Here is a 21,717-nt window from a genome sequence, read left to right as displayed (position 1 = left end):
TTCTCCGAGGACAGCAGGCTGATTGTTCTCACGACTGGGTGACGTCCGCGGCAGCCCCCACCAACCGGAAGAAGCTTCGCGGGCGGTCCGCACGCAGGGCATGCCCACCGCGCATGCGCGGCCGTCTTCCCGCCCGTGCGCGACCGTTCCCGCTCAGTTGAATGACAAGCAAAAAAGATGAAAACGCAACTCCAAGGGGAGGAGGGAGGGTAGGTGAGAACAATCAGCCTGCTGTCCTCGGAGAACACCTGCTACAGGTATGTATCATTCACTTTCTCCGAGGACAAGCAGGCTGCTTGTTCTCACGACTGGGGTATCCCTAGCTCTCAGGCTCACTCAAAACAAGAATCCAGGTCAATTGACCTCGCAACGGCGAGGGCATAACAGAAATTGACCTACGAAGAACAACTAACTGAGAGTGCAGCCTGGCCAGAATAAATGCGGGTCCTGGAGGGTGGAGTTGGATTTACACCCCAAACAGATTCTGCAGCACCGACTGCCCGAACCGCTGTTGCGTCGGGTATCCTGCTGGAGGCAGTAATGTGATGTGAATGTGTGGACAGATGACCACGTCGCAGCCTTGCAAATCTCTTCAATAGTGGCTGACTTCAAGTGGGCCACTGACGCTGCCATGGCTCTAACACTATGAGCTGTGACATGACCCTCAAGAGCCAGCCCAGCCTGGGCGTAAGTGAAGGAAATGCAATCTGCTAGCCAATTGGAGATGGTGCGTTTCCCACAGCGACCCCTAGCCTGTTGGGGTCGAAAGAAACAAACAATTGGGCGGACTGTCTGTGGGGCTGTGTCCGCTCCAAGTAGAAGGCCAATGCTCTCTTGCAGTCCAATGTGTGCAACTGACGTTCAGCAGGGCGGGTATGAGGCCTGGGGAAGAATGTTGGCAAGACAATTGACTGGTTAAGATGGAACTCTGACACCACCTTCGGCAGGAACTTTGGGTGGGTGCGGAGCACTACTCTGTTGTGATGAAATTTGGTATATGGAGCATGAGCTACCAGGGCTTGAAGCTCACTGACCCTACGAGCTGAAGTAACTGCCACCAAGAAAATGACCTTCCAGGTCAAGTACTTCAGATGGCAGGTATTCAGTGGCTCAAAAGGAGGTTTCATCAGCTGGGTGAGGACGACGTTGAGATCCCATGACACTGTAGGAGGCTTGATAGGGGGCTTTGACAAAAGCAAACCTCTCATGAATCGAACGACTAAAGGCTCTCCAGAGATGGCTTTACCTTCCACACGATAATGGTAAGCACTAATCGCACTAAGGTGATTCCTTACTGAGTTGGTCTTGAGGCCAGACTCTGATAAGTGCAGAAGGTATTCAAGCAGGTTCTGTGCAGGGCAAGAACGAGGTTCTAGGGCCTTGCTCTCACACCAAACGACAAACCTCCTCCACTTGAAAAAGTAACTCTTTTTAGTGGAATCCCTCCTAGAGGCAAGCAAGACACGGGAGACACCCTCAGACAGACCCAACGCAGTGAAGTCTACGCCCTCAACATCCAGGCCGTGAGAGCCAGGGACTGAAGGTTGGGGTGCAGCAACGCTCTGTCGTTCTGCGAAATGAGAGTCGGAAAACACTCCAATCTCCACGGTTCTTCGGAGGACAACTCCAGAAGAAGAGGGAACCAGATCTGACGGGGCCAAAAGGGCGCTATCAGAATCATGGTGCCGTGGTCTTGCTTGAGCTTCAGTAAGGTCTTTCCCACCAAAGGTATGGGAGGATAAGCATACAGGAGGCCGGTCCCCCAATGAAGGAGAAAGGCGTCCGACGCTAGCCTGCCGTGTGCCTGAAGTCTGGAACAGAACAGAGGCAGCTTGTGGTTGGTCTGAGAAGCGAAAAGGTCCACCGAGGGGGTGCCCCACTCTCGGAAGATCTTGCGTACCACTCTGGCATGAAGCGACCACTCGTGCGGTTGCATGACTCTGCTCAGCCTGTCGGCCAGACTGTTGTTTACACCTGCCAGGTATGTGGCTTGGAGGAGCATGCCGAACTGGCAAGCCCAACGCCACATTCCGACGGCTTCCTGACACAAGGGGTGAGATCCGGTGCCCCCCTGCTTGTTGGTGTAATACATTGCAACCTGATTGTCTGTCCGAATTTGGATAATTTGGCAGGACAGCCGATCTCTGAAAGCCTTCAGTGCGTTCCAGATCGCTCGGAGCTCCAGGAGGTTGATCTGTAGATCCTTTTCCTGGAGGGACCACAGACCCTGGGTGTGGAGCCCATCGACATGAGCCCCCCACCCCAGGCGAGATGCATCCGTCGTCAGCACTTTCGTGGGCTGTGGAATTTGGAATGGACGTCCCAGGGTCAAATTGGTCCGAATGGTCCACCAGAGCAGTGAAGTGCGGCAACTGGTGGAGAGGCGAATGACATCCTCTAGATTCCCGGTGGCTTGGAACCACTGGGAAGCTAGGGTCCATTGAGCAGATCTCATGTGAAGATGAGCCATGGGAGTCACATGGACTGTGGAGGCCATATGACCCAGAAGTCTCAACATCTGCTGAGCTGTGACCTGCTGAGACGCTCTGGTCTGCGATGCCAGGGACAGGAGGTTGTTGGCCCTCGCTTCGGGAAGGAAGGCCTGAGCCGTCTGGGTATTCAGCAGAGCTCCTATGAATTCCAGAGACTGGGTTGGCTGGAGATGGGACTTTGGGTAATTTATCACAAACCCCAGCAGCTCCAGGAGTTGAATAGTGCACTGCATGGACCGGAGGGCTCCTGCCTCCGAGGTGTTCTTGACCTGCCAATCGTCGAGATATGGGAACACGTGCACTCCCAGCTTGCGTAGATACGCCGCCACCACCACGAGGCACTTTGTAAACACCCATGGGGCAGAGGCGAGCCCAAAGGGCAGCACACAATACTGAAAGTGCCGTGCGCCCAGGCAGAATCTGAGATACTGTCTGTGAGCTGGCAGTATCGGGATGTGAGTGTATGCGTCCTTTAAATCCAGGGAACATAGTCAATCGTTTTTCTGAATCATTGGCAGAAAGGTGCCCAAGGAAAGCATCCTGAACTTTTCTTTGACCAGGAATTTGTTCAGGCCTCTCAGGTCTAGGATGGGACGCATCCCCCCTGTTTTCTTTCCACAAGGAAGTACCTGGAATAGAATCCCTGCCCTTCCTGCCCGGGTGGTACGGGCTCGACCGCATTGGCGCTGAGAAGGGCAGAGAGTTCCTCTGCAAGTACCTGCTTGTGATGGGAGCTGAAGGATTGAGCTCCTGGAGGACAATTTGGTGGAAGGGAGGCCAAATTTAGGGCGTATCCGCACTGCACTATTTGGAGAACCCACTGGTCGGAGGTTATGAGAGGCCACCTTTGGTGAAAAAATGTTAACCTCCCTCCGACCGGCAGATTGTCCGGCACGGACAGTTTGAGGGCGGCTATGTTCCCGTGGATCCAGTCAAAAGCCCGTCCCCGGCTTTTGCTGTGGAGGCGCAGGGGGCTGCTTAGGCGCACGCTGTTGACGAGAACGAGCGCGCTGGGGCTGTCCCTGTGCCTGTCGAGGCCTTCGGGCCGGCTGGGTGTACCTACGCTTGGCAAAAGCATAGGGCGCAGCCTGCCGGGCCCGGGAAAAACGTCCACCTGCTGAGGTGGATGCTGAAGGCGCACTGTGGGAGAGCTTGTCGAGGGCGGTTTCCCGCTGATGCAGTTGGTCCACCAGCTGCTCGACCTTCTCGCCAAAAATATTATCCCCCCCGGCAAGGGACGTCAGCCAGTCTCTGCTGGGTGCGGTTGTCCAGGTCAGAGGCACGCAGCCATGAGAGCCTGCGCATCACTATACCTTGGGCCGCAGCACGAGATGCCACGTCACAGGTGTCATAGATACCCCTGGACAGGAACTTTCTGCACGCCTTCAGCTGCCTGACCACCTCCTGATAAGGCCTGGACTGCTCCGGCGGGAGCTTATCAACCAGGTCCGCCAGTTGCTTTACAGTGTTCCGCATGTGGATGCTCGTGTAGAGCTGGTATGATTGGATGCGGGTCACGAGCATGGAAGATTGGTAGGCCTTCCTCCCAAACGAGTCCAGAGTGCGAGACTCCCGCCCCGGGGGCGCCGAGGCGGTATCCCTCGAACTCCTTGCCCTCTTGAGAGCAGAATCCACAACCGCCGAGTCATGGTGCAATTGGGGCCGCATTAACTCTGGGTCCGAGTGGATTCTGTACTGGGACTCTGCTTTCTTGGGGATGATGGGATTAGATAATGGTCTCATCCAGTTCCAAAGCAGTGTCTCTTTGAGGACATTGTGCAATGGCACCGTGGAGGACTCTCTAGGTGGTGATGGATAGTCGAGGACCTCGAGCATCACAGCCCTCGGCTCATCCACAGAGACCACGGGGAAGGGAATGCAAATGGACATGTCCCTTACAAAGGAGGCAAAGGAGAGGCTCTCAGGAGGCGAGAGCTTCCTCTCTGGTGAAGGCGTGGGGTCAGAGGGAAGGCCCACAGACTCCTCTGAGGAGAAATATCTGGGGTCCTCCTCTTCCCCCCATGAGGCCTCTTCCTCGGTATCGGACATAAGCTCATGTAGCTGAGTCCTTAACCGGGCCCGGCTCGACGTCGAGGCACCGAGGCCTCGGTGTCGTCGAGCAGTGGACTCCTGCGCCGGCGGGGACGAAGCTCCCTCCATCGATGTCAACGGGGACTCCACCTGCGTGGCGGTCGAGACCGGCGCCGCAAGCGGCGGCGGTGTCGAAGGCCTCGGCACCGGGCTAGAGCTCGCCGGCGCCACAGTCATCGGCGCCGAGGGCGCAAGCACCCCCGACGCCGGCACAGCCTGGCGCATCAGCCCTTCCAGGATCCCCGGAAGGATGGCTCGGAGGCACTCGTCCAGGCCTGCTGTCGGGAAAGACGGGGGGGCCGGTAGAGGGTGCCGGTGCCGGAAGCTGCTCGGGTCCAGGAGACTGCACCGAAGTGCTGGGACCCTGACGTGTCGGTACCTCCACTACCAAAGGGGACCTCTCCTCTCGACGCGGACGCTTCGTCGTCGACTCCTCGCCGGCACCAAGAGCCGGGCACACCGATGGGGACCAATGACGGTGCTTTTTCTGCTTTTTGCGGCGCCCGTCATCGGCGCCCGGTGGAACGGAGGAGGAGGTCGATCCCCCTCGGTCTCGAGGGGCCGGGTCAGACAGGGTTCGGTCCCGAGGGCCATGGGCAGAGGGAGTGACCGGGGCCGATTGCCCACGCGGCCTCTCACCCCTACCATCACCGGAGGACCGGCGGGCCGATGGGACCTGTGCTCCTGGGGTCGATGCCATCGGTGCCGATTTCGCAGACATCGATACCGGTACCGAAGAACCGGCCGTCGATACCGATGCCGTCGAGGTCGACGTCGAGGGGCCGGCGCAAGTTCCAAAAAGACGGTCCCGAAGAACTTGCCTCGCAACCTGAGTCCGTTTCCGGAGACCAAGACACAAAGAACACGACTTGATATTGTGCTCCGGCCCGAGGCACTGGAGGCACCAAGCGTGGGTGTCGGTCTGCGAGATAGGCCGGCCGCACCGACCACACGTCTTAAATCCACTCGGGACCTTCGAGGACATCAACGGAAAAATCACGTCGGCGAAATTAAAGTCGTCGATGGTGGCGGTAAATCACACCTCAAAAAATAAATCGACCCGCGCGGCCACAAGGCCGCAACGCGACGCCCCCGCTAGAAATGAGAGAAAAAACAAGCGCGTTCACTCTTCTTTTTTTTTTTTTAAACAAGAAAAGAGAAAGTCCGGAACGCGCGGGAACCAGAAACAAAAAATAAGAACTTCGCAAACAACACGACGGTTTTCCGGGGCTGACAAGAGAGAGCGGCGACGCACGACTCTCTCCAGCGCAGAAAAAATAAGACTGGTGGGAACGGTCGCGCACGGGCGGGAAGACGGCCGCGCATGCGCGGTGGGCGTGCCCTGCGTGCGGACCGCCCGCGAAGCTTCTTCCGGTTGGTGGGGGCTGCCGCGGACGTCACCCAGTCGTGAGAACAAGCAGCCTGCTTGTCCTCGGAGAATGATACACAGTCCATTTTTAGACATATGTCAGAAGCAGAGGAAGAATATGCTGATAGGGAATGAGAGTACTGGTGCTGTGCTGGGAGGGAGGGAGCAAGTGTGCTTGAGAGAGAGTACTGGGACTGGGGTTTTGCTGAGGTGCTGTAGGTGGATTGTGCTGAAACAGTTTATTTATTTTTAATAAAGATATATAAAACTTTAAAAAACTGAATTAAGGTTTCTGAAGAATCAACTGAAAAAAATGCAACTACAAGCACTGCTTGCATCAATAAAAATCTATTTTTAATACACTCCCAAAATACCCAATACCTGAAATAAAAACACAATTTATGAACACCTAGATTTCAAAGTCTATAGAGGTCAATATTTAAATGGGTTTAAGCAAATAGGAAATGCCCCTGCCCGGTTAAACCCCAACTAAGCTGGCTACTAATATTCAGCAGCACTTAACTGAGTAGTGCTACTGCATATCGACTGTAATCGGCCATTCCCTAACTGGTGAAGTTAGAGGTGGTCTGGGGGCAGAGTTTGGGCAGAGCCACTAGTTAACCTACGATATTCAGTCTGCTAACCAGCTAAGTATGTGGATAAAGTTAAGACAGCAAAAAAGCTGTCCTAATTTTATCCGCCAAGTTTACCAGGCACTGGTCTGAATATTGGCCATTGTCTGATTAACTTCCCGGTCACTGCACTAACCTGGATATTCAATGCCAAAGGCTGGACATGCCCTGAGTATCTGGGTTTATGAACTGAGTATCGGGCCCAAATAAACTTTTTTTTAAAACTAGATCTAGATGAGATTGTGAAGGGCTGTGCATATAATGCATCATTTTCGGGAGATGCTGTTGCTGGATGTATATCTGACTCACTCTTCAATTTCAGCAATGCTCACCTGATCCAGAAGAGGTGGCTGAGGTCAGCTCATCCTGCGTTATTCTCCTTTTGTGAACTGAGTATTGGTACGTGGGATGATGACCCTGGAATGATTTTGTAAAGCTGAAATTAGGCATTCAGGAATCGTCATTTCTTCTGAGGAATCAGATCTAATGAAGGTGGATCCTGGAATTACTGGTAGCATGTTCTCAGAACTATTTCTCACATCCAGAGAACTGTCACTTCATAAACACTTTGAATGGGCTGAGTCAGCATCAGGGGCATAGCCAGACACCCAATTTTTGGTGGGCCTGTACCTAAGATGGGTGGGCAGAAGAACCCCATCCCATCCCACAGGTGATTTGGTCTCTCCTTCTCTCGCCTGCATGCCATATGGTCTCTCAAACATCCTCCCTCTCCCGCATACTTTTTAAATAGCAGATTTTCACCGGCAGTGAGCAGCAACTAATACACACTGCTCATGTTGGCCTCACAGCCTTTCCACTGATGCAACTTCCTGTTTCCGCATAGGTGGGAATACATCAGAGGGAAGGCTGTGGGGCTGGTGCGAGCAGTATGTAGCAGTTGCTGCTTGCTGCAGGCGAAGATCTGCTATTTATAAGGTATGCAAGAGGGGCAGTTGTTGAGAGTTTGCAGTTGGTGGGGCTTGGGAATCCCTGCCAGCCACATCATAGGTGTGGTGCTACTAGGTGGGTCTGAGCCCAAAGTGAGTAGGCCCGGCTTCGCCACTGGTCAGCATTACCACACCGGCAGCTGCTAGCGGCTTTGTAAAAGGGGGAAAAACTCAGATCCCCTCTCCCCCAGCTCCCTGATACAAAATAAAGACCTCCTCGTTCAGATCCCACCTTTGGGATTTACCCAGAGGTGAACCCTGGTAGTCTAGTGGGATAGGGCAGAAGCAGTTCCCTCTGGCTCCTATCCCATCTTGGCTCTGGGTTCACAATGGCCACAATGACCTCTTAGTGGTAGTCTTGTGGGACTTCCCTACAAGGCAGCCCTTATATGAAAGGCTTCTCCCTAGTGGTAGTACTACTAAGGGATCATCACAGCCATTTTGAACCTGGAGCCAAAAAGGGGCAAGAGAGGGATGAGACTGCTGGATACTGGCTGGTACCTGGATAAGTACCGATAGCCAAGCATGCCTGTATATGCCCTGGATATTCAATGCTGGTGCCAGGACATGGCCCAGCATTGAATATCAGGGCCTTAATTCAGCCCACGGCTGTTGGAGTTTAAAAACATGCTGACTGCCACTGGCTGAATATCAACCAGATAGTAAATAAAGACAAACAAATATAAAAACAATACACTGAACAATCCTCTTATGAAAACTGTGATATAATCCAAGATGATACTTTGATAAAATAGAAGTGAGCAGGTAGAGACTGTGACAGAGAAACCAGTTAAGACATGTGGCTACAGGAGCTGTCAATTTCATGCAAGAGATAAATTAACTAGATAGACACAGTGTCATATAGGTATAAGTAGATATTAAAAATTGATCTCAGAGACCACGTGATGCATTGAGGGAGTAGGACATGGGTTCCAGCTCTCTGAGGTTCCTGCACCCACAAAATCTAATATTGCTGCAAACTTCATCGCAAAAAAGTGCCTGATCGCTGTTGGGATTGTTGAATGAATAAATACTTAATGCCAATGACAGGCTAACAAAGGAACTAAACGTGAACGAGAGAAGCCGAGAGCAGAGCTGGCCAAAATGGAAGACCAGAACTTACAAAATGGCCCAGCCTTTTCGACGGTACAATTGTTATAACTGACTGCAGTGGTGGAGAAGGCAGTGGAGCCTAAACTAGAACGCCTTTCGGAGCAGTTTAAAAACTTTGAAAGCATTTTGGCGGACACCAATAATGGTACGGGAGAACTAGAGCAGAGAATATTAGCCCTTGAAGACACATCTCCTACTACGGCAGCGACAGTGAAAGCACTGCAGGATACAGTACAGCATTTGTCTGGAAAACTGATCTCATCGGCCTAATTTACGTAGGGTTACCATATGGCTCCAGAAAAAGGAGGACGGATTGAGCCAGCCGGGTTTTACTTCCATTGCTTTCAATGGAAAGCAATGGAAGTAAAACCCGGCTGGCTCAATCCGTTCTCCTTTTTCTGGAGACATATGGTAACCCTAAATTTACGGATCATAGGTTTACCGGAGTTAGTGAGTGATAAAGTGCTGACTTCGATGCTTGAGCGCTGGCTGGCAACGGAGTTTGCAGTGTCGGATCGGACAGGGCAGCTGTGCTTGGAACGAGCTCACCGCATGGGAAAACAACAAAATGGCCGACAACTGCCACGTGCAGTGATAATTAAAGTACACAACTATACTCATAAAATGGAAATATTTTATTTTTTGTTACATTTGTACCCCGTGCTTTCCCACTCATGGCAGGCTCAATGTGGCTTACATGGGGCAAAGCGAATGCTACATACCTGTAGAAGGTATTCTCCGAGGACAGCAGGCTGATTGTTCTCACTGATGGGTGACGTCCACGGCAGCCCCTCCAATCGGAAACTTCACTAGCAAAGGTCTTTGCTAGTCCTCGCGCGCTCATGCGCACCGCGCATGCGCGGCCGTCTTCCCGCCCGAACCGGCTCGTGTTCGTCAGTCCCATATGTAGCAAAACAAAGCAAGGGAAGACACAACTCCAAAGGGGAGGTGGGCGGGTTTGTGAGAACAAGCAGCCTGCTGTCCTCGGAGAATACCTTCTACAGGTATGTAGCATTCGCTTTCTCCGAGGACAAGCAGGCTGCTTGTTCTCACTGATGGGGTACCCCTAGCCCCCAGGCTCACTCAAAACAACAACCATGGTCAATTGGGCCTCGCAACGGCGAGGACATAACTGAGATTGACCTAAAAAATTTACCAACTAACTGAGAGTGTAGCCTGGAACAGAACAAACAGGGCCCTCGGGGGGTGGAGTTGGATCCTAAAGCCCAAACAGGTTCTGAAGAACTGACTGCCCGAACCGACTGTCGCGTCGGGTATCCTGCTGCAGGCAGTAATGAGATGTGAATGTGTGGACAGATGACCACGTCGCAGCTTTGCAAATTTCTTCAATAGAGGCTGACTTCAAGTGGGCTACCGACGCAGCCATGGCTCTAACATTATGAGCCGTGACATGACCCTCAAGAGCCAGCCCCACCTGGGCGTAAGTGAAGGAAATGCAATCTGCTAGCCAATTGGATATGGTGCGTTTCCCCACAGCCACTCCCCTCCTATTGGGATCAAAAGAAACAAACAATTGGGCGGACTGTCTGTTGGGCTGTGTCCACTCCAGATAGAAGGCCAATGCTCTCTTGCAGTCCAATGTGTGCAGCTGACGTTCAGCAGGGCAGGAATGAGGACGGGGAAAGAATGTTGGCAAGACAATTGACTGGTTCAGATGGAACTCCGACACAACCTTTGGCAAGAACTTAGGGTGAGTGCGGAGGACTACTCTGTTATGATGAAATTTGGTGTAAGGGGCCTGGGCTACCAGGGCCTGAAGCTCACTGACTCTACGAGCTGAAGTAACTGCCACCAAGAAAATGACCTTCCAGGTCAAGTACTTCAGATGGCAGGAATTCAGTGGCTCAAAAGGAGGTTTCATCAGCTGGGTGAGAACGACATTGAGATCCCATGACACTGTAGGAGGCTTGACAGGGGGCTTTGACAACAGCAAACCTCTAATGAAGCGAACAACTAAAGGCTGTCCTGAGATCGGCTTACCTTCCACATGGTAATGGTATGCACTGATTGCACTAAGGTGAACCCTTACAGAGTTGGTCTTGAGACCAGACTCAGACAAGTGCAGAAGGTATTCAAGCAGGGTCTGTGTAGGACAAGAGCGAGGATCTAGGGCCTTGCTGTCACACCAGACGGCAAACCTCCTCCATAGAAAGAAGTAACTCCTCTTAGTGGAATCTTTCCTGGAAGCAAGCAAGATGCGTGAGACACCCTCTGACAGACCCAAAGAGGCAAAGTCTACGCTCTCAACATCCAGGCCGTGAGAGCCAGGGACCGGAGGTTGGGATGCAGAAGCGCCCCTTCGTCCTGTGTGATGAGGGTCGGAAAACACTCCAATCTCCACGGTTCTTCGGAGGACAACTCCAGAAGAAGAGGGAACCAGATCTGACGCGGCCAAAAAGGAGCAATCAGAATCATGGTGCCTCGATCTTGCTTGAGTTTCAACAAAGTCTTCCCCACCAGAGGTATGGGAGGATAAGCATACAGCAGACCCTCCTCCCAGTCCAGGAGGAAGGCATCCGATGCCAATCTGCCGTGGGCCTGAAGCCTGAAACAGAACTGAGGGACTTTGTGGTTGGCTCGAGATGCGAAGAGGTCTACCAAGGGGGTGCCCCACACCTGGAAGATCTGTCGCACTACACGGGAATTGAGCGACCACTCGTGAGGTTGCATAATCCTGCTCAACCTGTCGGCCAGACTGTTGTTTACGCCTGCCAGATATGTGGCTTGGAGCACCATGCCGTGACGGCGAGCCCAGAGCCACATGCTGACAGCTTCCTGACACAGGGGGCGAGATCCGGTGCCCCCCTGCTTGTTGACGTAGTACATGGCAACCTGGTTGTCTGTCTGAATTTGGATAATTTGGTGGGACAGCCGATCTCTGAAACTCCAGAAGATTGATCTGCAGATTGCGTTCCTGGAGGGACCAGCTTCCTTGGGTGTGAAGCCCATCGACATGAGCTCCCCAGCCCAGGAGAGACGCATCCGTGGTCAGCACTTTTTGTGGCTGAGGAATTTGGAAAGGACGTCCCAGAGTCAGATTGGACCAAATCGTCCACCAATACAGGGATTCGAGAAAACTCGTAGACAGGTGGATTACGTCTTCTAGATCCCCAGCAGCCTGGAACCACTGGGAAGCTAGGGTCCATTGAGCAGATCTCATGTGAAGGCGGGCCATGGGAGTCACATGGACTGTGGAGGCCATGTGGCCTAGCAATCTCAACATCTGCCGAGCTGTGATCTGCTGGGACGCTCGCACCCGGGAGACGAGGGACAACAAGTTGTTGGCTCTCGTCTCTGGGAGATAGGCGCGAGCCGTCCGAGAATCCAGCAGAGCTCCTATGAATTCGAGTCTCTGCACTGGGAGAAGATGGGACTTTGGATAATTTATCACAAACCCCAGTAGCTCCAGGAGGCGAATAGTCATCTGCATGGACTGCAGGGCTCCTGCCTCGGATGTGTTCTTCACCAGCCAATCGTCGAGATATGGGAACACGTGCACCCCCAGCCTGCGAAGTGCCGCTGCTACTACAGCCAAGCACTTTGTGAACACCCTGGGCGCAGAGGCGAGCCCAAAGGGTAGCACACAGTACTGGAAGTGACGTGTGCCCAGCTGAAATCGCAGATACTGTCTTTGAGCTGGCAGTATCAGGATGTGTGTGTAGGCATCCTTCAAGTCCAGAGAGCATAGCCAATCGTTTTCCTGAATCATGGGAAGGAGGGTGCCCAGGGAAAGCATCCTGAACTTTTATTTGATTAGATATTTGTTCAGGGCCCTTAGGTCTAGGATGGGACGCATCCCCCCTGTTTTCTTTTCCACAAGGAAGTACCTGGAATAGAATCCCAGCCCTTCTTGCCCGGATGGCACGGGTTCAACCGCATTGGCGCTGAGAAGGGCGGAGAGTTCCTCTGCAAGTACCTGCTTGTGCTGGAAGCTGTAAGACTGAGCTCCCGGTGGACAATTTGGAGGTTTTGAGGCCAAATTGAGAGTGTATCCTTGCCGGACTATTTGGAGAACCCACTGATCGGAGGTTATGAGAGGCCACCTTTGGTGAAAAGCTTTCAACCTCCCTCCGACTGGCAGGTCACCCGGCACTGACACTTGGATGTCGGCTATGCTCTGCTGGAGCCAGTCAAAAGCTCGTCCCTTGCTTTTGCTGGGGAGCCGAGGGGCCTTGCTGAGGCGCACGCTGCTGACGAGAGCGAGCGTGCTGGGGCTTAGCCTGGGCCGCAGGCTGTCGAGAAGGAGGATTGTACCTACGCTTGCCAGAAGAGTAGGGAACAGTCTTCCTTCCCCCCAAAAATCTTCTACCTGTAGAGGTAGAGGCTGAAGGCTGCCGGCGGGAGAACTTGTCGAATGCGGTGTCCCGCTGGTGGAGCTGCTCTACCACCTGTTCGACTTTCTCTCCAAAAATGTTATCCGCACGGCAAGGCGAGTCCGCAATCCGCTGCTGGATTCTATTCTCCAGGTCGGAGGCACGCAGCCATGAGAGCCTGCGCATCACCACACCTTGAGCAGCGGCCCTGGACGCAACATCAAAGGTGTCATTCACCCCTCTGGCCAGGAATTTTCTGCACGCCTTCAGCTGCCTGACCACCTCCTGAAAAGGCTTGGCTTGCTCAGGGGGGAGCGCATCAACCAAGCCCGCCAACTGACGCACATTGTTCCGCATGTGTATGCTCGTGTAGAGCTGGTAGGACTGAATTTTGGCCATGAGCATAGAGGAATGATAGGCCTTCCTCCCAAAGGAGTCTAAGGTTCTAGAGTCCTTGCCCGGGGGCGCCGAAGCATGCTCCCTAGAACTCTTAGCCTTCTTTAGGGCTAGATCCACAACTCCAGAATCATGAGGCAACTGAATGCGCATCAGATCTGGGTCCCCATGGATCCGGTACTGGGACTCGATCTTCTTGGGGATGTGGGGATTAGTTAAAGGCTTGGTCCAGTTCGCCAGCAATGTCTTTTTTAGGACATGGTGCATGGGTACAGTGGACGCTTCCTTAGGTGGAGAAGGATAGTCCAGGAGCTCAAACATTTCAGCCCTGGGCTCGTCCTCCACAACCACCGGGAAGGGGATGGCCGTAGACATCTCCCGGACAAAGGAAGCAAAAGACAGACTCTCGGGAGGAGAAAGCTGTCTCTCAGGAGAGGGAGTGGGATCGGAAGGAAGACCCTCAGACTCCTCGTCAGAGAAATATCTGGGGTCTTCTTCCTCTTCCCACGAGGCCTCACCCTCGGTGTCAGACACAAGTTCACGGACCTGTGTCTGCAACCGTGCCCGACTCGACTCTGTGGAGCCACGTCCACGATGGGGGCGTCGAGAGGTAGACTCCCTCGCCCGCATCGGCGAAGCTCCCTCCGCCGACGTAGTCGGGGAGCCTTCCTGGGAGGCGACGGCAGCCGGTACCGCACGCGGCACCGACGCCGGAGACCTCACCTCGGGCAATGGGCCAGCCGGCGCCATGCTCGACGGTACCGGTGGCGCAAGCACCGCCGGTACCGGAGGGGTAGGGCGCAACAGCTCTCCCAGAATCTCTGGGAGAACGGCCCGGAGGCTCTCGTTCAGAGAGGCTGCAGAGAAAGGCATGGAGGTCGATGCAGGCGTCGACGTCAGAACCTGTTCCGGGCGTGGAGGCTGTTCCGGGCTGTCCAGAGAGGAGCGCATCGACACCTCCTGAACAGAGGGTGAGCGGTCCTCTCGGTGCCGATGCCTGGTGGGTGCCGACTCCCTCGGCGACCCAGAGCTCTCGGTGCCAACCCGGGAAGGGGACCGATGACGATGCTTCTTCGATTTCTTGGAACGAAGCATGTCACCGGAGCTTCCCGGCACCGACGAGGAGGACGTAGAATCCAGTCGTCGCTTCCTCGGGGCCGAGGCCGAAGGAGGCCGGTCTCGGGGGGGCTGTACCGCAGGAGCCCTCAGGGTAGGGGGAGACCCACCCGAAGGCTCACCGCCACCAGCAGGGGAATGGACAGCCCTCACCTGCACTCCAGACGAAGCACCACCGTCCGACGACATCAGCAGACGAGGTCCCGGTACCACCGACGTCGATGCAGCTATCCGATGTCTCGGCGCTGATGCAGAGGTCCGATGCCTCGATGCACTCGATGTACTGGCGGCCGAGGATGAAGCTCTGGACGCTGAAGACGTCGATGCACTCGATACCCCCGGTGCCGATGCCGACGAAGAGCCCGAGAACAAAACGTTCCACTGGGCCAATCTCACTACCTGAGTCCGCTTTTGCAAAAGGGAACACAGACTACAGGCCTGCGGGCGGTGCCCAGCCCCCAAGCACTGAAGACACGACGCGTGCCTGTCAGTGAGCGAGATGACCCGGGCGCACTGGGTGCACTTCTTGAAGCCGCTGGTAGACTTCGATGTCATGGGCGGAAAAATCACGCCGGCGAGATCAAAAGTCGAAATGGCGGAAAAGGCACCGAAAAAACAAGGGGAAGAAAACTTCGACCCGAGGCCTAAAAGCGGCCTACCCCGACGACGAAAGAAAACTTACCGGGGCGAAAGCTGAAAATAGCGGGGGAAGAAAAGACCAAGAGTCTTTTCCCACACAGAAAGGATTATAATTTTTTTCTCTTGAAAACACACGATGAACGCGCGAGGTCGACTTTGCGGGGCCCGACACGGCGAAAACACGACCGTACCGAGCGTGGACAAAAGAAGACTGACGAACACGAGCCGGTTCGGGCGGGAAGACGGCCGCGCATGCGCGGTGCGCATGAGCGCGCGAGGACTAGCAAAGACCTTTGCTAGTGAAGTTTCCGATTGGAGGGGCTGCCGTGGACGTCACCCATCAGTGAGAACAAGCAGCCTGCTTGTCCTCGGAGAATGGAGGGTTAAGTGACTTGCCCAGAGTCACAAGGAGCTGCCTGTGCCTGAAGTGGGAATTGAACTCAGTTCCTCAGTTCCCCAGGACCAAAGTCCACCACCTTAACCACTAGGCCACTCCTCCACTTAAAAGGGGGCAAGGTTCAATATGATGGTCATCCTGTGCGTATTTTTCAAGACTAAGTCAACCTGAGGGCACATAGAAAACAGTTTTTGCCGATCTGCAGCTACCTCCATGAGAAAAATATGCGTTTCATGTTGCTCCATCCAGCGCTTCTTAAAGTATAAGTGCAAGGACACTGGTGTTCCTATGCTACGCTGGAGCCAGCGAAAGCATTCATTACAGAGCTGGAACAAGCTCAGACTGGACATTCTTGAAACAATGGGATTACATGTTGGTATGAGACTGATTAGATACAGCAGATAAGTATAATGCGGATGTTCTTATAAGTAATGTAAGCAATGTTTAATAATGCCTTGGATGGATGTAGGGCCTCAGGCAGTGGATCCTCATATCTATCTGAGATAAGATGGATAATGATAGGGTAAGGTTTGGGAGTTTAGGGGGGGAGGGGTAAGGGATTTTCTGGTTTACTGTATGCATGAAGTACAAAAGGGGAGAGGGTGGGGTATATTAAGAGTACACTGTAACAAAGGGAGAGATCGGGTAAATGGGAAGTTACGCTTCTGGTTTTGTGTGAGAGAGGTTGGAGCCACTATGTGTGCACTGGGAGTCAAATGGAGAAGCTCTGGGGCGACGCTGGGCGCACCAGGGCCTTTTGAAACATTTGCTGTCAATTTACAGAACAAGATAAGTGTGTATCCTAGATAAATCTGTAGCGCGCACGACCCGCATAGTCTCTTGTAAACACACTTGCCTTACATCTATTTAGGGCTGCTATTATTTTTGTTCTTTTAATTGGAGACGAAATCCCCCCCACATTCCAAGAGACTAAGCTCTCAGCAGGGGAGCACTTAAAGTTGAAAAGTAAGTGGGTGGGGGAGGTGTTTTGTTCTCCCACATCCGGGCGAAGAGGGGGAGAAGCCATTTTATTGCGCAAGTCGTTGGCATGTCAAGCTAAATTGCTATTTGAGGGAGGAGGGGCAAGATATGTGGGATTACAGCTCAACCTGCAGGGCCGAGAGGTCACGTTAGTGGCAGTATATGCTCCAGCAGTGCCGTCTGATACTTTCTACCCTAAGCTACTCGCCACCTGTCAGCAATACTCACAATGGCCCCTGATTGTGGCAGGGGACATGAACCCGGTATTGGATCCCCAATTGGATCACTCAAAACCATCAAAACCCAGACATTCACCATCCCTGACTGTGCTTGAACATTTTTGCATGGCGCTGGAGATGGTGGATCCCTGGCGCTTGCTACATCCAGAGGAAAGGGATTACACACATACTTCTAGAGTGCATCACACTCTATCGAGATTAATTACATCTTTGTCTCTAGGGAGAATTTTACAGAAGTGGTGTCTGTGGTCATAACACCAGAAGAGATATCAGATCATGCATTAGTGTGGATAGACTTGGAGGCTGCCCAGCATTTCTAACAAACGCCCAGCTGGAGGTTTCCAGCTTATTTATATTCTTCCCAGGAGTTTGTGCAGTATTTTGCAGATGAAATGGCAGGATTTTGCAGACTTTAATCAGCAGCACACTGATGACCCTATTCTGTTCTGGTCCACAGTTAAGGCGGTCCTCCGGGGAGATATCATTGCGTTCATAGCAGGGCAGAATAAATGCATAGCAAAGGGTATAATAAATCTAGAAAATGCAATGATCACTGAAACGAAAATATATCCAACACCCTTCACCCGAGACATATGAAACAATGACAGCCACAAGAGTAGCATTAAACAGCTTGCTACTTGAGCGCACAATAAAATCTTTATTATATCACAAATATACGTTTTATAAATATGGAGAACGGATGGGGCGACTACTTGTGCAAATAATAAAGCGAAGCACAAAGTCCCGCTTTATACCTGTGATTCGAGACAAGAATGTTGTGATTACACATAAAGGTGAAATTAGGTCTTACCTGCTAATTTTCTTTCCTCTAGACCCTCCAGACTGGTCAAGACGCTTGGGTTATGCACGCCTACCAGCAGAGGGAGACTGAGAACACTAAAACTTAAACCAGTATAAGCTAGCAGCCAACCCCCAAGCAGCCAGTAAATCCTTAACAAAGCAGAAAACAAATGAAACCAATAAACAATTACAACCCCGAAAGGTCAAAGAACCCTGTACTCAGAAGCAAAAAACATGAAACACGTGCTTCAACTGACCGAACGCCACAGTGCTACGGTCCCTCTCTGAAATGCAGAGGAAATATATGTATAGCAAGACTTGAAATTTAGATACCTTTCAGCCATAGCAACATAGACCATAAGAACACCAGAACTCTGCCAATCATACTCACCACAAAGAAACATGTACACAGCAGGAGGGTTCTTGACCGGTCTGGAGGGTGTAGAGGAAAGAAAATTAGCAGGTAAGACCTAATTTCACCTTCCTCAGTGACCCTCCAGACCGGTCAAGACGCTTGGGAAGTACCAAAGCAGTACAACTCCTAAGGGCGGGAACCTTGCATCCCAGAAGTCAACACTGCCGCACCAAAACTGGCATCCTCCCTAGCCTGCACATCCAGTCTATAATGTTTCACAAACATATGCAACGAGGACCAGACCGCCGTCCTGCAAATATCTTGAGGCGGAACCAGACCACTCTCCGCCCAGGAGGAAGCTACTCCCCTGGTCGAATGCGCTTTCAGTTGGTCAGGCACTCTACGTCCCTTGATCAAATATGCTGAGGAAACCGCCTCCTTCAACCATCTGTAAATAGTTGCCTTAGAACAGTGATGGCGAAGCTTTCAGAGCCCGAGTGCCCAAACAGCAACCCAAAATCTAATTATTTATCGCAAAGTGCCGGTACTCATTATGGGCGGAGTCACCACATATGACTCCACCCCTATAATAGCCACACCCCTTACACCAGCCATGGCGCATATAAACAGACATCATTGAAAATATTATACTAGTATAGGAGAAAAAAATAACATGATTTTCTTCCATTATAAATCATTTCTGTAAGCTGTTACAGCTCCAGTATACCCAGTGCAAAATAAGACAGCAGACGTAAAATTGGACATATTCCAAACACTAAAATGAAAATAAAATGATTTTTTCTACCTTTGTTATCTCTGATTCTGCTGCTCTCTTAACTCCGTTTCCAGGGCTTCCTTTCCATTTCTTTCTTTACTTTCCTCCTTTCTTCTTCATTTCTTGCCCTCCATACATGTCCAGCCACCCTCCTCTCCCCTCCAGCCACAGATGTCCAGCCACCCTCCTCTCCCCTCCAGCCACCCATGTCCAGCCACCCTCCTCTCCCCCCTGCCTGCCCGCCCTCCCTCCCAGCACCAGGCAGGCCTCCCTCCCACCCAGCACCCAGTAGCACCCAGCTCCAGGCCTGCCTCCCTCCCTCCCAGCACCCAGTAGCTCCCAGCACCAGGTCTCCCTCCCACCCACCCAGCACAAGGCCACCCACCCACCTAGCACCAGGCCACTCTCCCAGCATCAGGCCTCCCTTCCACCCACCCAGCACCCAGCACCAGGCCTTCCCATCCAGCACCCAGTAGCACCCAGCACCAGGCCTGCCTCCCTCCCTCCCAGCACCCAGTAGCACCCAGCACCAGGCCTGCCTGCCTCCCTCCCAGCACCAGGCCTGCTTCCCTCCCAAACCGACGAAGCACCAGGCCTGCCTGCTTCCCTCCCTCCCAGCACCTCCCAGCACCAGCGCTCACCCTCCCTCCCTCCCTCCCTCCCTCCTTCCAGCACCAGGCCTCCCTCCCATCCAGCACCCAGTAGCACCCAGCCTGCCTGCCTCCCTCCCTCCCAGCACCAGGCCTGCTTTCCTCCCAAACCGCCGAAGCACCAGGCCGCCCGCCCACCCTCCCAGCAACTCCCAGTACCAGCGCTCGCCCTCCTCCTCCGAAATTGAAAAGGCGTCGGCAGCTACAGCGAAACGTGGCATGGTCTTCGCTCGGCGCGCCTTTGCTTGACCAGAGCTTGAGAAACAGAAGCGAAGCAAAGGCAAGCCGAGCGAAGACCATGCCGTGTTTCGCTGTAGCTGCTGACGCCTTTTCAATGTCTGAGGAGGAGGATGAGCGCTGGTACTGGGAGGTGCTGGGAGGGAAGGAGGGCGAGCGCTGGTGCTGGGAGGTGCTGGGAGGGAGGGCTGGCGGGCGGCCTGGTGCTTCCGCGGTTTGGAAGAGGGAGTGAGGGTGGGCGGCCTGGTACTCGGAGGGAGGGAGAGTGGGCGGAGCGGACCGATGGCACGCGTGCCAAAGGAGAGGGCTCTGCGTGCCATAGGTTCACCATCGCTGCCTTAGAAGCTGCAGCTCCCTTCTTTGGACCGCCGTACAACACAAACAACCTATCTGAAGACCGAAACTCCCAAGTCCTGGATAAATAAACCCTCAAGACTCGACAAACATCCAGCTTGGCTAAACGGCGCTGAGACGCATCTCCCAACTTATCTCCCAGCACTGGCAAAGAAATGTCCTGATTTACTTGGGTAAAAACGATGGAACAGGCTTCAAAGAGATCTTTTCCTTCGAGAAAGCCAGGAAAGGCGCACGACAAGACAAAGCCTGCAACTCCGAAACTCACTGTGCCGAAGTAATAGCCACCAAAAACATCGACTTCAAAGTAAGATCTTTAAGAGTACTCGGCCCCAAAGACTCAAAGGGAGGCCCTACCAAGACTTCCAACACCAAATTCAAATCCCACGGCGGTACAACCAGCCGCCGAGGACGAATCAACTTTACAGCAAGTAAAAACCAAACCACATCCGGGAAAGACGCCAAGGAGACTCCCCGTATCCTTCCCTGAAAACAGGACAGAACCGCAATCTGCACCTTCAAAGAGGAAAGAGCAAGACCTCTGTCTACACCATCCTGTAAAAACTCTAACACCTCCGGAATGGAAGCGGTCCAAGGCGAACAAGAACGATCGTTACACCAACCTTCAAAGATCCGCCACACCCTAACATAGGCAAAGGACGTGGAACGTTTACGGGACTGCAACATAGTATCAATCACCTTAGTTGAAAAACCTTTCTTCTTCAGCCTGTCCCTTTCAAGAGCCGCCGTAAGCGAGAACGGAGATGGGTCTGGCATCACGATCGGACCTTGCACCAACACCACCGACTCCGCCAGCGCGAGCGGCCCGCCTATTGCCAGACGTACTAGATCGGCAAACCAAGGCCGACGAGGCCAATTTGGAGCCACAAGAATTACTGTCCCGGCGTACCGCTCTATTCTTTGAACTATCCGTCCTATCAAGGGCCAAGGAGGAAACACGTACAACAGCTGGTAAGGGGGCCATGCGAGCACCAGAGCATCAATCCCCTCGGATCTCGGATCTCGCCGCCAGCTGAAAAATCTGGGTACTTGAGCATTGTCTGACGAGGCCATGAGATCTATCAACGGCAGACCCCACTCCTTCACTAAGCGACGGAACAATGGACGATGTAGCGACCACTCTCCTGGATCCAACGTGTGCCTGCTCAGAAAATCCACACTGACGTTGTCTACTCCGGCTACATGACTTGCCGAGAGACTCTGAAGATGAAGTTCTGCCCAACGCATTAACTCCGCCATCTCCTCTGACACCTCTCGACTCTTGGTACCTCCCTGATGATTTACGTACGCCACCGCCGTGGCATTGTCGGACAGTACTCGAACTGCCTTGCCTTCGAGAAGATACTGAAGAGACTGCAGTGCCAACCTTATCGCCCGAGTTTCCAACCGATTTATGGACCACAAGGCCTCCGCCTCCGACCAGCGACCCTGAGCTACCTCTCCGAGACAATGCGCCCCTCAACCTGCTAGACTGGCATCCGTCGTTAGCACCGTCCACTCTGGAGGATCCAAGGGCATGCCTTTTTCCAGATTCGGCGTGTGAAGCCACCATCGCAGGCTGAGACGAACCGGATCCGGCAAGCACAGTCTTTTCTCCAAGCTCTGAGTCTGAGGAGACCACCGCTCCAACAGTGCCGCCTGCAGCCGCCTCATGTGAGCCCTGGCCCAGGGCACTACCTCTATCGATGCCGCCTTGAGTCCCAAAATCTGAAGGTAAGAGTGAGCAGACGGGAACCGTTTGGCACAAAACTGGCGAATCAATAACTGCATCTTGGCAA

The 21,717-nt window shown here is 53.2% G+C and overlaps 1 protein-coding gene across 1 annotated transcript in view; it reads right to left on the bottom strand.

Moving 5' to 3' along the window:
- Positions 1-6,924: 6,924 nt before the first annotated feature.
- AGBL2 (ATP/GTP binding protein like 2) overlaps positions 6,925-21,717 on the bottom strand; it is a 262,082-nt gene continuing 247,289 nt past the window's right edge. The window contains exon 19 of the mRNA XM_030199493.1: positions 6,925-7,001. Coding sequence (XP_030055353.1) covers positions 6,956-7,001 — 46 coding nt within the window. The 3' untranslated portion in view covers positions 6,925-6,955. The remainder of the gene's footprint in view (positions 7,002-21,717) is intronic.

The sequence above is a fragment of the Microcaecilia unicolor genome, chromosome 4 (assembly GCF_901765095.1).
Source record: "Microcaecilia unicolor chromosome 4, aMicUni1.1, whole genome shotgun sequence".
Lineage (NCBI taxonomy): Eukaryota > Metazoa > Chordata > Amphibia > Gymnophiona > Siphonopidae > Microcaecilia > Microcaecilia unicolor.
Note: the sequence above shows the minus strand (reverse complement) of the source record. Positions and strands in the feature narration are given on the sequence as shown.